The 19,674-nt window shown below is 36.6% G+C and overlaps 1 protein-coding gene across 2 annotated transcripts in view; it reads left to right on the top strand.

Moving 5' to 3' along the window:
* mtus1b (microtubule associated tumor suppressor 1b) overlaps positions 1-19,674 on the top strand; it is a 46,729-nt gene that overhangs the window by 6,847 nt on the left and 20,208 nt on the right. The window contains exons 2-7 of one of the 2 annotated variants that reach the window (XM_059551999.1): positions 3,212-4,711; positions 7,081-7,228; positions 12,120-12,311; positions 13,635-13,775; positions 14,981-15,085; positions 19,061-19,132. In XM_059551999.1, coding sequence (XP_059407982.1) covers positions 3,374-4,711; positions 7,081-7,228; positions 12,120-12,311; positions 13,635-13,775; positions 14,981-15,085; positions 19,061-19,132 — 1,996 coding nt within the window. In that variant the 5' untranslated portion in view covers positions 3,212-3,373. The remainder of the gene's footprint in view (positions 1-3,211; positions 4,712-7,080; positions 7,229-12,119; positions 12,312-13,634; positions 13,776-14,980; positions 15,086-19,060; positions 19,133-19,674) is intronic. The other variant, XM_059552000.1, reaches the window with a different exon arrangement.

The raw sequence follows: 19,674 nt of genomic DNA, 5'->3' as shown, positions 1-19,674 counted from the left end.
TGTTTTCCTTAACCTTCCTTAAGCTTAAATGAGCAACTGTATTTAAAGTGCTAGAAAAGAGAGAGTCCATAGTTTCTGTTACATCATCAAGTTGTTCTGAGGTTTTGGATATGCTAAGGAATTTGGATACATCAGGAAGATAACTTAAAAAGCAGTCTTTTGTGGTAGAAGTGATGGTTCTTCAATACTTGTAACAATAAGTAGAATTTACCATTTTGGTTATATGAAGTTTTCACAAAACTAAATAATGATCCGAGATATCATCACTTGGCTGCATAATTTCAACACTATCAACATCAATTCCATGTGACAGTATTAAATCTAGAGTATGATTTCGACAATGAGTAGGTCCTGAAACGTGTTGTCTAACCCCAATAGAGTTCAGAATGTCTATAAATGCTGATCCCAATGCATCATTTTCATTATCAACATGGATATTAAAATCACCAACTATTAAAACTTTATCTGCAGCCAGAACTAACTCGGATGTAAAATCACCAAACTCTTTAATAAAGTCTGTATGGTGCCCTGGTGGCCTGTATACAGTAGCAAGGACAAACATAACAGGGAATTTATGATTAACATTTGTTTCTCTGGATAATGTTATATGAAGCACCATTACTTAAAACGAGTTATACTTGAAGCCTGCCCTCTAAGAAATCCTGAAAACGTTGTTATAAATTGAAGCAACACCTCCCCCTTTGCCTTTTAGACGCGGCTCATGTTTAAAACAGTAATCTTGGGGGGTGGACTCATTTAAAATAATGTATTCATCAGGTTTTAGCCAGGTTTCTGTCAAACAGAGCACATCTATATTATGATCAGTGATCATATTATTTACAAAAAGTGTTTTTGTAGAAAGGGATCTGATATTCAATAAGCCAAGCTTTATAATTTGTTAATCCATATTGCATCTGTTTTTTATTTGTTGAACCTCAATTAAATTGTTAATCTTAACTTGGTTTGGACGTTTTTTTGTATTTTCTAGTTCGGGGAACAGACACAGTCTCTATAGTGTGATATCTAGGTGAAAGAGTCTCTATGTGCTGAGAATTAGCTGACCTCTGTGACGTGAGGCAGCTAGCAGACGGTCGGTTTAGCCAGTTTGTCTGCTTCCTGACCTGGGCCCCAGTTAGTCAGGTATAAACACTAAGACTATTTGCCATATTTCTAGAGAGAAGAGTGGCGCCACCCCAGGAGGGATGAAGACCATCGCTTTTCAACAGGTCAGGTCTGCCCCAAAAGCTCTTCCAATTGTCTATGAAATCTATGTTATTCTGTGGGCACCACTTAGACATCCAGCCACTGAGTGATGACAATCTGCTATGCATCTCGTCACCATGGCAAGCAGGGAGGGGACCAGAGCATATTACAGTGTCTGACATTGTGCTTGCAAGTTCACACACCTCTTTAATGTTATTTTTAGTGATCTCCGACTGGCGAAGTCGAACATCATTAGCACCGGCATGAATAACAATCTTACTGTATTTACGTTTAGCATTAGCCAGCACTTTTATATTTGCCAAGATGTCAGGCGCTCTGGCTCCCAGTAAACATTTGACTATGGTGGCTGGTGTCTCTATATTCACGTTCCGTACAATAGAACCACCAATAACTAGAGCACTTTCATCAGGTTTCTCAGTGGGTGCATCACTGAGTGAGGAGAACCTGTTTAATGTTTTGATCGGAACAGAAGAGCGGTGTTTTGACCCACGACTACGCTGCCTCACCGTCTCCCAGTTGCCCTGTTGCTGGGGCTCTGTTGCCGGAACCGAACAATGTACAGGAATCCCTGAGCTAGACGCATCCAAAGCCGTATCTAGAGCCCTAACATTCTTACTGTCCTCAATTAAAGTTTGGATGCGTGTCTCTAATTCTGAAATCGTCTCTGTCATCCTTACTATTTCCCTGCATTTATCACATGTGAATCCCTCATCTGCGACAGAGATAGATAAACTGTACATGTGGCAAGAGGTGCAAATAACAATAGCAGGAGAAGCCATTACTTACCGTGCTTGATGAAATATTCTTACTGCGGTTGTTTGATGAACTTGTGAAAAACTGGAGCGAGCGAGAGGAGAGGAGAAAAGAAAACAGCGATAGGTTCGAATGAAAATGCTAATGACAAGCAAACGAGTGCTAACGCTTTGCAGGTGTACTGCACACGGATATAAAATAAAAGTGAACGATCAAAATTAATCTGATAGGACTGATCGATAATATCAGTGTCAGGATATATACACGAGGACAACAAGGTAAGTAGGATTCAGAAAGCTTTAATAGTAGAATGGCAGGAGATCGTCAGATGAAACAGACAGATGCAGTAATAAGTGCGATGATGATATCTTGCAGAGAAATGCTTGGATGTAGAAAGGATATGCAAACCGGGATACACAGGAAAGGATCACAGGAGAATCGAAGAGTATTCAGGAGGAATTGCTGGGTCTTGGGCAGAGAAGCAGTAGGTAAGTTATGCTGGAATTCCAAACACTGGAACAGCAGAGTATACGAATCTGGAAATCACAGCGAGAATGTAAGCAGGTCGGTTCCTAGTTCAAGGTTCGACGGAGACTGGATGAGAAGTGTGCTCTTTTGTAGTGCTCAGTGGTGTGATTGAACGACAGGTGCAAGTGGTTAATACTCAGGGGATTTTGATCTTTGTGCAGTGGGTGTTAATGAACCTGATTGATCCCTGACAATCAGAAATATGGTGTGAATTAAGTTATATTTTATCACTTTAAAAAACAGAGAGTGATAGTAAGATAAAGATTCTAGAGGAAAAAAAATAAATAAAAACAGCTACACGGAGCTACGATTAGCCACAGAAGGCCAACAGGAAGTAGAGAAAAACCACATTGACCATAGTCAATGTCACCACATTTTCTTACCCTTCTCTCCTTTGACTTTCCCCATATTGAACAGTAGGGAGATAGATTGCCAGTAGGGAGCAGTAATGCTCTTTTTAACCTCCCTAAAAGAAAGTACAAGACAATTTCTTTATATTGTAGAATACTATAGTCTGACTTATTGCCATCTCATCTAGAGATTTTTCGTTTTCTCCAAATTCAGCATTACAGATGGGTTTGCTTCTTCTATGACTCTGGTTTCCCTGTGTTTATCTCAGGCTCTATTATCCTTAACTATGTAAACCGGTACAGATAATGAGTAGAGAAATGCAACTGACATGCTGTTGTCTTTTCTTGTTTCTTAGAGTCATTAAAAGCGTGTCAGCCAAACAATGGACGTCATCTTCTGAATGATCAATGGAATAGACTTTCTATGATGAGAAACGCCTTATTCCCCTCTTCTTCGAAGTGGATCATTTCCTGTCCATCAGTGCTGGGTTGGATCTAGCAATTGGGGATATGGCTGTATGATTGTGTCTCTATCCACATTTCTCTTGGAACCACCAACAAACATGTCTGAGCTTCCATCAGCTGCACATCCAAAGAGGCCTTTGCAGGGATCTCAGCATTGGATGTGTCTCCCGTTACACAGCGGTGAGCAAAGTAACAAGGCTTTCACCTCTGAGTCCCCATCATCACCATCATCGACTTCGCTACTGTATGAAAGAGGTGAAATGTCACCAGACTCTATACGTAGCTTGAGTAGTCTGAGCAGTGCCAGAACAGATAGTCCTCTGGATGTGGACATGCCAGAGGTGGAGATGGGAAAAGCAAAAGCCAGCAGTGATGATTCAGGCATACAGAGCCCAGAATGCAGACCAGACTACAGTGAGGACAATGACAATTCTGTGTCTGTCTATCTGGATGCTAATGAAGACTGTTGGAGTGACAATGACAACCATGATGTCACTTTGGTGGTAACACAGAAGGTTGGTCAAAGTGATGGTGATGATACATTCTTGTGCTCTTCAGAAAATGGGGGTGATGATGATGACACTGAAGAGGAAGAGGACACTTTCCTTTCTTTACCCTCAGTAGAATTAATAATGAAGTGCCAAGTTGTTGTTTCTGCTCTGGAAGTCTCCACCAGCTCTGAAGTGCCAAACTGTGTTTTACCTGACATTTCTGAAGGCCGACCAGCAGAAGTGCCTAACATGGTTGTGGTGAATAAAACCCAGAGGGAAGTAGTCTCTGTTGAGTTGTCCTCAGCCATTCGAGAAACTGACATTGTGAATAAGACAGTGGTGTCCTCTCAAAATACTCCCATAACAGATAGCAGAATCACAACATCTTCTCGCACATCTATCTCAAAAGCAGACAACCTGCCAAAGAAAACAGCAGAAAAGACCAGTGATCTGGAAGGACGTGTTCTTGCCAAGCCTCCTACAAGGGCTGTTTTGACCAAAGCCACAAAACCTGAGGCGAAGAGGTTCCACAGGCCAGACCTGAGGAACGTGAAGGCCAAAATCATCTCCAGGGCTGCTTCTGCGCCAAGATCAGCCAATCCCGCAAAAACAAACACTAACGTTAATCAGTCCACTTCAGGGAGTGTGAAGGTTCATGCTAGTAGGAAGGTGGAAAATAAAGCTGTTGGACAAAGAAGCAGATCATCATCAAACCATACAAGAGGGAATGAAACGATGGTGAACAATGGCAGTCAAGAGAAAGAGGTGAACACTTTATCCTTGCCAACACAAGGGGAAGAAACAATGAAGTCAGAATCTCCTCCTTCAATAGATTTTAAAGAAGGAGAACCTCAACTTGAGAAAGAAGCAGGGGAAGAAAGCTCTAAAAGCACCAGCAAGGTCAGTGATTTCGTTTTCCGCATATTCCCTAAGGTTAAGTATGCAAGCAATAAGGCACTCGAGGCCTTGCTGTATCGTGAATAAATCACGGCTGAAGAGCGTTGTTGGGCACGACTTTTAAAATGGTTACCACAGAATAAAAAAATAAAATAAAACCAAAAATGTATGTACTGAAATTATACTTTTTTTGAAGAAAGTTCTTTAAATGCTGTTCTTCCGCTAAAAATAGTTCCTGACAGCAACAGTAAACGGCAAGAGAATGTTACTAACATGCCTCATTTAATGGAGCTTAAATAAAAACAGAGAATATGAGCTATTATCATCCGCTGTGTAATTTTTTTTTTAACACCATATATGATATTTTCTCACACACATACATCCGCTTATCTCTGTTAACGTCTGTTTTCAGTCTTTTAGTTTTAAAACAGATCGATTCCATGGTACATACACGGTAAGTGTCATTGAAGAAACTCATGGACATACGGAATCATACCTGAAACAGAAAACTAATAACTACAGTTATATATTCCCTCCTCACTTCGGAAACTGTAGGTTTCCACACAGACACATGCTGCACACACATTAACCTATCTAGCATGAGAAGAGATTATTAGACGGGGAAAGGGCAGGATCTCAAACTTAAAGATGAAAATGCAATATATCGCCAGTAGGGGTTACTCATACTTCTTTAAATAAATAACAAACAGTTAATTCTGCCGAAATACATAATAAACGAAACAGTTTTGATGCTATATTATTGATTATTTATGTTGCTAAGGGTGTTGCGCAGTGATACACAGAACCGTTGGGTGAAGCAGTCATAGCAGTATCGTAAATAAAACACAGCTGCTGACCAATCAGAATCGAGGAATGGAACTAACCGTTTTATAATGGCTGTTATAACTTACTTGTAAATACATGTTATTTATTTACATTTTATTAGTAGTAATATTTGGTTATTTAGTACATTTACAGTAGTTTGCACACTTTTATTATTCCGACTTATTTAGATTTATTAATGCAGATTTTAAAATTAATAGAACTTTCATTAGCGTTCTACATTTAGAAGAGTTTTTCCTTTTTTTTGTAAAAAAAAATAGTAATGTTATAACCTTTATTAATGTTTATTTACATTTTTACTATTAATAAAAATTTGTTCGTATTCAGTACATTTAGATTTTACATTTCAATAAATCAGAGGTTTATTTCAGTTTTTACTATTATTAAACCTTTTATTTTTTTATTTATTTTTTTACAATAAGAAACATTTTTACATTTAGGCATTCTAATAAAGCATCTTTTGACTAGTCAAGTAAGTTATAAATATACTGGGATTTACAGACTTGAGACTTTAGCCAGGGGAGACACGCTGATTTTTTTATCACCAATGGAAGAAAGTATTATGATTAGGAAGTATTCTAGATTTAAACCAAGGTTATATGTTACCAGTCAGACCTTTCATGTTGTTTGTGTCCTTTATGCAAATACTTGCAAATTTAGGTATACTAAACTGAAATGTTCATTTAAACTGACTTATTAATAACAGCTGTGTGATTCCATGTCAATTTTCTCCTTATGAGAAGAACTGCTTCAACCAGTCCAGCTCTATACGTGTTGTCACATGATTGTGCTATGCTGTTATTCAAGCTCAAGCTTTTTAGGTTGGGTCTAACCAAATGTCAAGAGTAAATGTAGTCCTCAGAAAAGTTTTTAGAATATAAATACTGTGATTAGAGACAAACACAAATACTAATTTGTCCATTCACATCTTGTTTTCTATATCTGTTTGCAGTCTTACAGCATGTCAGAGTGCTTACGCAATTGTACATAAATGCTTTTGCATGTTTCTGCTTTACTATTATTGTTAGGTAACTTCCAAGTGCTTTAAATTCCAGTTCCCCCTCTCACTTTCCTGCCTTTTGAACATGAGTGAGATGTTTTTGCCAATAATACTGTCTTGGAGGGAAAAGTACAGAAAGAGGAGGGAAACATTTCTGAGAGGAGTCTGACTCAAATGAACAGTGATTCAGACAACATAATCTTTCCACAAACTCACTCCATGTGCTTGTCGAGTGTTCAAAAACAAGGGGGAGAAAAGGAAAAGATCTGGGCCGGTCCTGGCATCAGAAGCCCTGAGGGAATAACACAATAGAAGCGTTTTCCCTTTGCTTTTTTCTCTCTTTTTTTCCTTCTGCGAGTTTTATTTCCCCTCCTTCCTTTCCGCTCCTCCTCCCTCTCCTTCTCTCTCTGTAACGCTGAACATTTTCTGCCTGTTCTGTGGAATGGCTAACACTATGGTTACCCTACAGCGTCCAGAGTTGGGCTCTCTTGCTTGGGATGCTGTCACTAACCAACGACTCTTTCTCCAGACTGTGTCTTCCAAGTTGGGACCATCTCTGGGGACTAATAGGACATCCACCTCTGGACCCCCAGAAACCAGACTGAAGCCCTCTAACCGAGAAACCCGACCCACAGGTAGTCTGGGTCCACTGGGAGGCCGATCGGTTCAGCCGGCTGGTGAGTTTTGCTTGTTTAACACCCCACATGCACAGAACAAAATCTCAAAGCATTGTTTAAGGAAGTAGCCGTAGATTTGTTTTGTTCAGTGTAATGTTTCCTGCAAGCTTATACTGATATTGTAGGTGTGATTATTTTAGCAGCATCACTGTGACAATAAAGAAACTGAAATTTGCTGTCTGCCTGACGCACATTTTCGAAACAGTCTGCAATGTTGTGGTTTTTAAATGTGTATATGTTGTTTTTATATAAAGTTGATTATAATTTCTCTCGACTACTATAAAATTATATATTTATTAATTTACAAATTGTACACCTTTGTTTTTTTACACAATCATTCAATATATATATATATTTTTTTAAGAAGTTGAATTATTCATAAAGGACACATTCAATTGTTAAAGAACAAGTGACATTAAAGACATTGATTAAAAGTGACCATAAAGATTTCTATTTAAAAAAAATCCTGTTATTTTGAACTTTATATTATTCTAAGATTCCTGAAAAAATATTATTACACTTCCCAGAAAAAAAACATTCTAAAATATAGACACTGTTTTCAACAGTGATGATAGTAAGAAATGTAAATTAAATTACATCAAATTAAAATTTTAAATATTCAAATATAAAACAGGTAGGCTACATTCAGTTTAAATAATATTTCACAATACTGATTTACTATATTTTTGCATTTGATCTAGTAAATGCAGCCTTGGTAAAAAAAAAAACACACTTTAAACATCAAAAAACATTACAAAATACCGACCGTATATATAATTACCTAACCCCCAAGTTTTTTTTTTTTTTTGCATTGTGTTTTGTAAAAAAAAAAAAAAAAAAAAAAAAATTAAGACTTTATTTATGACTTACTTTTAAAAGGCTACGTTCACACCGACCGTTTTTGGGATTGAGAACGGTATTTTCTTTACAGGTGTGAGTCTCGAAATGTCCTGTTCACACAGCAGCTTACAGTTGTGGTTAACAGGGACTTTAAGCAACAGCTGCGAATGGAACAGCTACGTTGACCGGAAGTAAGCTAAGCAACCGTAAACAAGACGGCGCAACGCAACATGAGTAGCTTTCAGTTATTTATTCAAGTACAAATGTAATTTTAAAAAGCAAGAGAATGGTTACTTTTGACATTAAATGATAATCTATTGTCAGAAGAAGAGTTTTTTTTACTGTATTATGTTAATAAATCTAAAAAACCTAGATTTACCGCCAAAAGCAAAATTTGCCTTTTCATCTTGATGCTGGTATTCTTCTTTGTTAAAGTCCACTGTCTGTATGAACGTGCAACGGGAGTCAAGCCTTAAAAGTTACCATAGCAACAGTGACCAAATCAAAGTTAAGGCGACGTCCATAAAACTGAAAGTCGTATCACTTTCTGACACGATAAGAGTCCAGTCGAGTCGCGAGTTATTTTCGTCAAATCTCCATTAACCGACAGCAGCTTTTAAATTTGAGTGAAGAGTGGAGCATTTGAATCGCGCGCAGAACACACAGCTGACGGAGCGGCTCCGGTAGAACACCGACGGGCTCTAAACGTTCAGATGACACGCAGCTCATTTCTCTGTCACTATACTTTACCGAAAACACACGTTAGACATGCGTATGTGCGGCAGAGCGGCTCATTCTCGCGCTGTACAACTAGTTGCCCAATACGGTTCCGTTCACTCAGTGCGTGTCTTCCGAGAATGTGGTTTTGAGTGCTGAAAATTTAGTGGTGTGAGTTTGGTTACAGAATGCATTTGTCACGCCAGTGAATATCCAAACTGTGTGTGAACATATTAAGGACTCAAATACAGGACTGACAACCGTATTCTACTGCTGTGTGAACTGGCCTTAATGTATGCAAAAAAGAGGTTTTGTCAGATTTAACTTTAATTTTCCCCCCTAACACGTCATATATATATATATATATATATATATATATATATATATATATATATATATATATATATATATATATATATATATATATATATATATTAACCCTTGTGGGTTGTTGGGGACGTTTTCGTCCACTAGGGGGTAAAGTTGAGTCTTATTTTGGCCACAACTTTCCCTGTGTTTGAGCTAATGGAATGATTTTTGGTGACAAATCTTATTTTGACCCATATTTTGGGAAAATGCTTTGAAATTTTTCAAAAACTCAACGGTACACTGTGGGCAAATTCACTACCCTTTCGGGATGTTCGTGGATGAAAACATCCACTAAATTAAACTGCTGTAAAAATGTATCAGATAAATATTTTTTTCAATTTTTTTTGCATAAATCTATTAATCAGCCTCAGTCCAGATCAAAACTACCAAATTTTTTAAAAAAATTCCAAGATTTTAACTTTTTAATTACCAAATTCATAAATGATGTCACTGATTTGGGGAAAAAACACACAAAATTACATATTTTCAATATCAAAAGTGATTGTGGGCTGGATTTTTTTTTACCTTTTATCAAAGTCTTGGGCATGTCAAAGATTAGTAACAAGATTGGCTTTGATGCATTGTTAGTTTTTGTGCAGCATTAGATTTAAAATTTTTCTCCCTAATTAGCTGTTGGTGGCTGTTTTTGCCCCATTGACTTCCATTATAACGACATTTTTTGATTGCAAAGCCATGACACCATATAATCTTGCATTCTTGATTGTTTGTGGTTTTCACTTTTGGGAAGAGGTAAAAAAATGTATTTTTACAGTTGATCACTAGGTGGGACCATTAACCCTTTAAATAGGCCTGTGCAAAAAAAAAAGGCTTAGTTTCTGGCTTGTATATGGAGTTATATGGAGTATAACAGCAAATTATAGTGTTTGTGTGTGTGTGAGATTCTTGATTGTTGGTGGTTTTTCCTGTTGGGAAGAGGTAACATTTGTTATTTTTTACAGTTGATCACTAGGTGGGACCATTAACCCTTTAGATAGGCCTGTGCAAAAAATGCATAGTTTCTGACTTGTATGGGGTTATATGGAGTATAATAGCAAATTATAGTGTGTGTGTATGTGTGATAGAGAGAGAGAGAGAAAGAGAGGGTGTGAGAGAGACCTTTGTGCACTTACCTTGATGTACAGTATTTGAAAAAATCAAAATATGCACCTCATGCTCTCAGAACTACATGGAATAAACAATAAAAATTGAAGTGTGTTTATGCACCTGCTTCATTTTGATGGTGAAAAGTACATATGGCCTATAAGTGAAATGCTCCTCTTTTCTTGATGGTAAAGCCAGTTTAAAACCTTAAAATCCTGTAAAAAAATATACTTTGCATCAAATTTATGAACATAATGTATTATGAACCAAAATGCAATACCAACTTCAAATAAGCTGCAGCTCGCTGGAGGGGTCACGCTACATAATCATTTCTATAAACTTTGCTACAAGTCAAGCCCTTTCTCGTGTTGCTTGCTGCTTTTCTCACCATTAAATATCCAGCACGATGGCATGCAAGTGTTTAAATCCACGTACTTTGCTTTTGTTTAGTCTATTCGCTTATTAAGTCTGACGTCACGTAGCAGCGCTTCCGTGTCCAAACGCTCTATCAGTTACCACGAGAAAACAACAAAAGGTGCTAATATAAACTGTGATAGAATACTAGTGAAAAATTTATAACATTAACCTTTAACTCCATACTGAAGTACCAGATAGCCAGACAATAAAAATATAAATATAAAAAAAATATCTTAAAATTATTTGTGTTTGGGACGCTGTGAGCACGGAGACTGTAGTGTATATCGTAAGTTTGAAAGCGTTTAACTTAAATTATCAATATGAATAATCAGTGCTCATAAACGGCTGCTGAGGTCATATTCTCAAGTGAAGCGAGTTGAGGCCTGGACCCGGAAACAGCGCTTCTTACGTCATCACTTAACAACCGAATACTTTCACCACCATTAAAAGGCAGCAGGTGCATAAATACACTTTTGTTTACTCCATGTAGTTCTAAGAGCTGAGGTGTACATTGTGATTTTCTGAAATACATTAAGGTAAGTGCGCAAAGGTCTCTCTCACACACACTCTCTCTCTCTTTCTCACGCACACATACACACTCAATATAATATGCTGTTATACTCCATATAGCTTCATATACAAGTCAGAAACTAAGCTTTTTTTGCACAGGCCTATCTAAATGGTTAATGGTCCCACCTAGTGATCAACTGTAAAAATAACAAATGTTTCCTCTTCCAGCCACAATTACTTTTATATTGAAAATCAGTCTTTTTGTGTGTTTTTTTCCTCAAATCAGTGACATCATTTATGAACTTGGCAATTAAAGAGTTAAAATCTTGGATTTTTTAAAAACATTTGGTAGTTTTGATCAGGACTGAGGTTGATTAACAGATTTATGCAAAAAAAAAAAAAAAAAAAATATGAATCTGATACATTTTTACAGCAGTTTAATTGAGTGGATGTTTTCATCCCGAACAACTCCAAAGGGTAGTGAATTTGAACAATCCACAAGGGATATATATATATATATATATATATATATATATATATATATATATATATATATATATATATATATATATCCCTCCCTCCATCCTGTCATATATGTCTGTCCATTCATTTTGTGTGTGCAGCCTAAGGCAGTTTTCATGTTCTGGTCAGAAAAATACATGTCTTATTGTGCTCACTGTTTGTATATGTGTGCATGTTTACACTTCTGAAAAGTTTTGGGCTATCCTGTAACTTAACCTTCCTCTGTGAGATACCCTTTTCTTTCTCTGTTTCTTTCTGTGTTTGCTCTTTCTTTAATTACAAGGTGATGCAGGGATATGTTTGGGTGCATGTGGTTTCAGGGGCCATATTCTACATGTGTTTAAATTATTTATTTATTGTCTTTAAATTAACACTTTCATTGGTTTGAATTATAACTTTTCCTTTTCTCTTTCAGGTATTCCCAGGATGCGAAGCACAGACAGGTCCGCAGTACCCTGCAGCCCCTCTTCTGTTTCCAGCCCATCTTGTAAGGGTCCTCAGAAAGCTGCCTCTTCCAAACTGCCTGTCAAAGGCCTACCCACAAGCCCCAGCTCCTCATCACTGGGAAGTACAATCAGCGAAAGCAACAATATTGCTGTAAACAAAGGTGCGTGTCTGTGAAGAGTTCAAGTCACCATCTTAATCTCAAGGGTTTTAAGTGCATACTTAAAAAATCTCCTTGTCCCAAACTACTGTACATGCTTTCCATTTTCACATGCTGAATAAATACATTTCTTAATCAGTAATTTGAAGAAACAATAAACAAGATACATTTACTTGAGATGCAGATGAAACATGAATATGGTAATCAGGCATTGCCATATTCATATAATATGTAGTACTTTGGTTTCTCACACTTTCTGTTTGAGCCTTAATTAAATCTTGAGAGCTCCGACTGCCCTCATTCATTTAGTCAGGTCAAAGGTCACATCTGTTCTGAGTTTAGCAGTGGCTGTGAACAAGTCATATACAATGCAACCTCTGCCATTCACAAAGCTATGTTGTAGACATTAATCACAGCATCCTCTGCATTACACACTCTCAGTTTATTCCCACACTTTCCTGATGTCCCACAAATTCAAATATAATCAAGATAGCCACTGAGTTGTCATGGTAACTTGGAGCAATGAGATCTAGTTTCAGTAGGAATGCATGTGAATGTGTTTGGCTAGTGACTAAAGAAGGGTTTCAAAGGAAATTCACAACAAATTACAGTACTCATGTTGTTGTGTTGTGTGACTAATTGCTTAGCTTTGTAAGTCTTTTACGAATAGCATTTTTATGGACATATTGAATCATTTGAAGAATTAACAAATTGGGTCTTTATTTGAGTTCCGTAATAGGTGGCATGTTTTTGCACATAGATACATTATTTTATTTTATTTTATTTTATTTTATTTTATTTTATTTTATTTTATTTTATTTTATTTCACCTGAGAAGCATTTAAACATACACTTAAAAACAAATATTAATAAATTTAATAATAATAAAATGCTATTTTATTTTATTTTTGTTTACCTGAGAAGCATAAAACATAAACTTGAAAACAAATATTAATACATTTAATTAAAAATATTTATTTAAAAAAATATAGGTCTTTATTTGAGTTCCTTAATGTGTGGCATGTTTTTGCAGATATATAATTTATTTTATTTTATTTTTATTTTTGTTTACCTGAGAAGCATTTAAACATAAACTTAAAAACAAATATTAATAAATTTAATTTAAAAAAAAATGGACATAGTACATTTATATTCATGACATATTTTCTGAAAACAAAACTTAATACCTTATGCAATTTTGCTTTTTATGTAAATGCTTAATTTTGTGGATGTATTGAAATCTAAAACAAGGCAAAATACTAATTAAGAATAATGCTTTATTGTATTGTTGTTTTATAATGTGATGTGATGATTTCTCTTTAATCAGTTCCGGCTGAAGGGATAAAGAGTGAGGATAAGTCTATCAAACAATCACCGGCATTCCAGATACAAGGAAAGTCTCTAGTTAGCAAACCTGTATCAGGTCACCGCAGCAGAGCAAGCTCCACGCCGTCTAAACCAGTGGCAGGTGAGAGAAACATGCATGTTGAGTTTAATACCTTCTAATCTCACTAATTCTCTCTAACACCAACACCTATTTTCATATATGTATCAGTCCACGCTCATTATTTGTTATTTACACATCAAAACAGCCTCAACTATATTCATTAATCAGTGGGAACGCTCTGATTGTCTTAAGCTAATGACTGCATGATGTCATTTTAGTTCAGAACCACAATCTGATTACTGCCATATACCCCTCGTAATAGGTTAGATTAGATCTTTTAATATGGACAGTTAAAGAGAGATCATCCAAATCAAAAACAAAACATTGTTTAAAACATCCTTAAAACTAGATAAAAACTTACTCTAGAAGCAAACTTGCCATACAATGTTAAGATGCTTTTGAGAAAATATACCTTGGATATATAACTGTAAGTCATGCGGATTAAAAAAATCACTTATTTTTTAGGTTTTGGTTTTTTGGTTTCAGCACAAGTGCAACGAATTCTCTGAAAACAATTAAAACATAATCACAAAAATCATTAATTTACATTACCAATGAAAAGTTTGGGGTCAGTAAGATGTTTTTGGAAGAAATGAATGCTTTTATTGAGCAAACACATTAAATAAAAAGGTGACGGTAAAGACATTTATAATGTAAAAAAAAAATATATTTCTATTTGAATTAGATGATGTTCTTTTAAACGTTATATTTATAATAGAATCCTGAAAATAATAAGAAATCAGCATATTCAAATGATTTCTGAAGGGTCATGTGACACTGAAGACTATAAATACAATTTAAATATAATAGAAAACAGTTATTCTAAATTGTAATAATAGTTGACAATATTAATGCTGTTAACATATTATTTTATCAAATAAATGCACCCTGGGGAGCATAAGAGGCTTCTTTCAAAAGCATAAAAAAACTAACTGACTCCAAACTTTTGAATGTAGTGTATTATGCACAAAATAAGACAAGATATTCCTTAAAAACATGACAATTTTTGCAGTGCAGCTAAAGATTGCAGAATTGATTGTTTATAGTTAATACTGATTGACTTGCTAATTGCTTTGAGTGATTCATCAGCGTTCTTTCTGCCCCCCACTGTCATTAAAACACTCTTGCACCTACAGCCTCTACAGTACATCCGACCCAGTCTCTGAAACCCACCTCTGTTCAGTCTGTTAGCATGAGGTTTGATTTCTTCTGCACTGTTTCATTAGGGCTAAAGGCCCCAGCTGTGACCAGCCACATGACAGCTAAGACTAACCAGAATCCTTTGCAACGCAGTGGATCTGCACGACTTATTCGCTCATCATCAGTAGCAGGTAAGGAGAGAATGAATTTGATTGTGTGTGTCTGTATCCATACTGCACACTCTACCACTGCCGCATTATCAAAAGTAGTCTAGGTTAAACTGTTTGCATCCGTACTGTCACTTTTAATCATCGCCTTTTCATGTGTCGTGACTCCCAAAGCTTTGTGGTGTGTTCTGTATATGTTATGTGAAGAAGGTTTAATTGTGGGTTTAATTCACTCACTGTGCTACATTTTGGAAATAGTTAGGTGATTAAGCAAAACAAAGATATGACCTTGGAAATAATGTTTATTGAATGACTGAACAGTGGAATCCTCTGTATTTGTGCTTTATGCATTTCTCTCACACACATATGATACAGCAGCAAGAAACTGTGAAAACTGTGAATCCATTGGAATTGGAAGGAAACATATATAGTTTTTATATTCATATATGAAAGTAAGTGAATGGAATAATTTATTGTCTGGTAGAGGAAGGAAGCTTCATGAGCAAGAGGACATTTTATTCATTTTTATGTATTTTTTAAAGGATTATAGAGTGCTCTAGATAAACCCAATCCCTTGATTTATTGTAAACCCTAAAAATTAAGCACCCTATAGTGTGACTTTCTCTGCAGTGTCTCTTTCTTGAAAATAAATGCCACAGACATCCTCAAGCCAAAATTCCAGTCACATTCACAACAAGTTTACCCAACCAATGCTCATTTATTGGTATTTCTGGCCTTTCTGTCTTGTTATACTTAAAAACAACTTGACTTCAACAGAATTTTACCCTTAAGCACCACCTCCACCCCATGACTGTTGCTAATTTATATTGCCATGCAGCTGTTGGCCTAGTGGTGAATAAGGAAGCACAATAGTGTCAGGACACAGCCGTTCATGTGCTGCTTGACGTCTCTCTATTCAACAATGTCACTCATCAGTATTCCGATGCGCTTGTTTCTCTCTCTCTCTCTCTCTCTCTCTCTCTCTCTCTTTCTGTTTATTTCTTTATCCAACAAAGGCATCCATTCAGGAAGCCTGCTGCTTGGAAGATACATAAATGTTAAATAGATGTCTGAGAGAAGGCATCGAAAAGAGGGAAGGAAGAAGAATAAAAATGAAGATAAGATTAGGAAATAAGGGCTTTAATCTAATTTAATTTAATAACAGATTAAAATTCTGTCATCATTTTTTCACCCATGTGCCATTGCAGACTTTATGGCTTTATTTTTAATGTGTATTTTTTACTTAATTTTTAACATATATTTTGAATTGTTTTTTATGCCCACATAATAAAAGTCAGTGGGGAGCAACATTGGACTCCATTAGCTTTCATTGTTTGGTGAAATTCTGTTCAAGTCATCTAAGCATCCTTTAAAATAGATTTTCCAGAAATTATATAGCAAGATTTTTTTCAGAGAATATATCTTGAATTACATTTTTACTTACCTCAGTGGTGTTTTCTTGTTGTAATTAAGCAAAATCCTCACCAAATTGTTACATTTAAATCACTTAAAATGAAAATGTTTGCTCAACTTAATGTATTTTGTTTTAATAAAGTTTAGATGTATTATTCAAAACAAAACATACTGTAGCCAAGAGAGAGGGAGTGAGAGAACAACTGTGCAAACTCCCTCCCCTTCCATCTTACATTGCCTCTGTCCCTCTATCCCCCCTTCTGAGTGCACGAGTGTGTGTCAAGCTGCAGAGAGCTTGGCTTTATGTGTGTGTGTGCATGTGCAACACACATAAAGGATTAGTGTGTGCACATTTGCAAGAGAGAGAGAGGAGGAGGAGAATATATGAGACACTGGCTGGTTCAGCATCCAAGAGGATACCACTGAACAGAGTGGCTGTTCCCTCAAGAGCTACACATTCTGTGGCAGTATCAGTATTTTTAGCATTTTTTGAGAGATTCGAAGACTTAAAAATAGCAACATTGACATTTTTTTCCAATTTAGTTTTCTTATTTTTCGCTTATATTTTTTCCCCCCTACTTCATATTTGGAATTTTCCCTCTCACTCTAAGAAGACGTTAGCATTGGAATGTGACAAGAGGTCAGAGACGTTTTATTTTAATATTTATTTATTTTTTACGAAATTTCTAGATTTTTCCCCCCTATATTTTGTGGAGGATTTACTCTCCACCGTTTGGACGTTGAAGGTCATGTTATGGTCTCCGAGACTTTCCCTTTCAAACTTCCACGTGAAGCTCACGGCTAAGGGACTATTCCGCAATCTCCAGCTACTGCCGGGATGTAAAAAGACCACGGTGGTGTTCCATGCAGGTTGGGAAACCTCTCCTCTCCCTTCCTCCATCTCTCAATTTCTCCCTCCATCTCTCTCTCACCATACGCCCCCTCCCCCTCTCATTTCTCTCTTTTTGACACCTGTCTCTCCATAGTAACCGTTGTTCCATCCGTGCTTTGAGGAACGTGTGGCAGCCTTCACTATTGGTTCTTTTTACAGAAGATGCTTACAAAGAACTGTGTGTGTCTGTGGGTTTGCGTGTGTGTGTAATGTAGTGAAAGGCCGGTCGTGTGATCTTTAGTGAGTGATGCCCATGCCAGAGGGCACCATGTGCAGTGCCATAAAAATAAACTTTTTTTTTAAATATATTTATCTGTGCTATGTCTGCATCCTTAAAATAATACGTAAACAGCATATTTATTAAGTGTTTGCATAAACGAATGGAACCATATTCTGTATTGATATATTGATTTTTGCGCTGGGAGTAAATAAAACCGAAATTGATGTAATTGTGTGTGTGTGTGTGTGTGTGTGTGTGTGTGTGCACGCGTGTGTATGAAGACAGTAAAGGCATGGATGCTAGGATGTGTGTTTCATATCTGTAACACAAATGTGTGAATTCAAATGTGACCCAGTTATGTTCCTAAATATTTATCTCTCTTCCACACCAGTGGTATAGGTATGGTAGTCACAAACTTCACCTGCATCTAATGGTAGATACAGTGAAAAGAATTCCTGAATATTCTTGATACATACATTCAGAGTGCAGCATCTCCCCATAGTTGTCTCCATAGAAACTAGCATGCTGGATCATGTGGTGCTGTTATCAACAGACCTGATTTATGTGACCTGAACAGCCGGTCTGAGTGAGCGTGTGCAAGTGAGTCTGTGAGAGCATCAGCAGAGAGAAGCGTTTGTACATACCAAACACTCCTCTACACACTGCACCAGATATTCATTCGGATTAATCTTTATCTGAGAGCACAGCCTCTCTAATCAGACCAAATGCTCAGATTTTAGAGTTATAATATTGCGTGAGCATGTGTATATATGTGCCAAATGCACAGGGACACAGTGTACTCAAAGTGGGCCAGCAAACTTAGACATACATTGCAGCCTTCTGGATTTGATGGCATACTTTGGGCTTGTTGTTTTCATCCCTCATCAAGCGATTTAATCTAAACACAGCTGCTGACCTCGATTTTATAATTCCAATCCAGATTATTTCCCTGGATTCTGTGTGTATCTAAATAGCTGTCTTATGTGTGCATGAAAGAACTGCATCTGTGAAATAAATGTGAATTATTATTATTTTTTTTTTTACAGTGCCTAGAAGTAGAAACATAACTAAATAACAAAAATAAAAACAAAACAAAAATAAAAAAAAATTCTCCCTGATGAATGATTAGACAATTGAAAAGTTCCCTTAGATTTACAGGTAGTTAAGCAGAGACCTGAACCAGGGACATATAGTCTTAGAGACCTTGAAGTACTAATTTGGGACATTTTGAGTTTGAGCGGGAAACATGATATCCCAGGTCCTTAATATCCACAGGAATCCACAGATAATCCAAATGTATGTGTGTTTTTGTGTTTGTAATCACACTTGCCATCTTCAGATACTCCCTTTGACTTTCCAGTCAGCCAATCCTCTTGTTTATCCCATTTCTAACTTTCATATCTAAAGAATTAATAAACAGTAAAGTAAAGCATTTTGATTGAGATTGTGATGGTGGTATGTCATTCTACCGCAGGCCCTGGATGTCGCTCACTCGGTGCAGCAGACTGGCCGCTTTCTGTCTTTCTTTCCAGCCCTGCTTGGATAGGTAACATGACCAAAATGTCATGACAGATCTCATTTAGTCAACTTTGGACTGGAAAATGCTTGCCCAAAAGCTATATAATTTCAAATGTTTAAAGGGGGCATGAACTGCCTTTGTTTTTTGTTTTGTACCATTCCTGAGGTCCACCTATAATGTTATCAAGACTTTTACACCAAAAAGCATCATAATTTAGAAGTAATAGGCTATTTTCTGTCCTGCTTTCACCCCGCTCATCAGAATGCTCTGTTTGAATAAGCGTGGTGGATTGTAGACTCGGAAGTAAACACCCACTGCTATGATTGGCTAACAGTTGTGTATGTTACAGCCTACAACCTTCATAGATGGATGCTGCTGTGATTTAGGTCAAAAACACATAAACACTCAAACAATCTGTAATAACAGACAAAGCAATAGTGAGCACATTATAAAAACAGTTACTCTAAATACATTACTATTGGATCCAATATATTCGGCACAGAGTCATCTTTTAGTTTCAATCTTTCTGAAAATCCTGCATCGAATTGTGCTTTGTTTATAAACGAATC

The sequence above is a fragment of the Carassius carassius genome, chromosome 6, assembly GCF_963082965.1.
Source record: "Carassius carassius chromosome 6, fCarCar2.1, whole genome shotgun sequence".
Taxonomy (NCBI): Eukaryota; Metazoa; Chordata; class Actinopteri; order Cypriniformes; family Cyprinidae; genus Carassius; species Carassius carassius.
The sequence above is the reverse complement of the archived record's forward strand: the minus strand, read 5'-3'. Positions and strand labels throughout refer to the sequence as shown.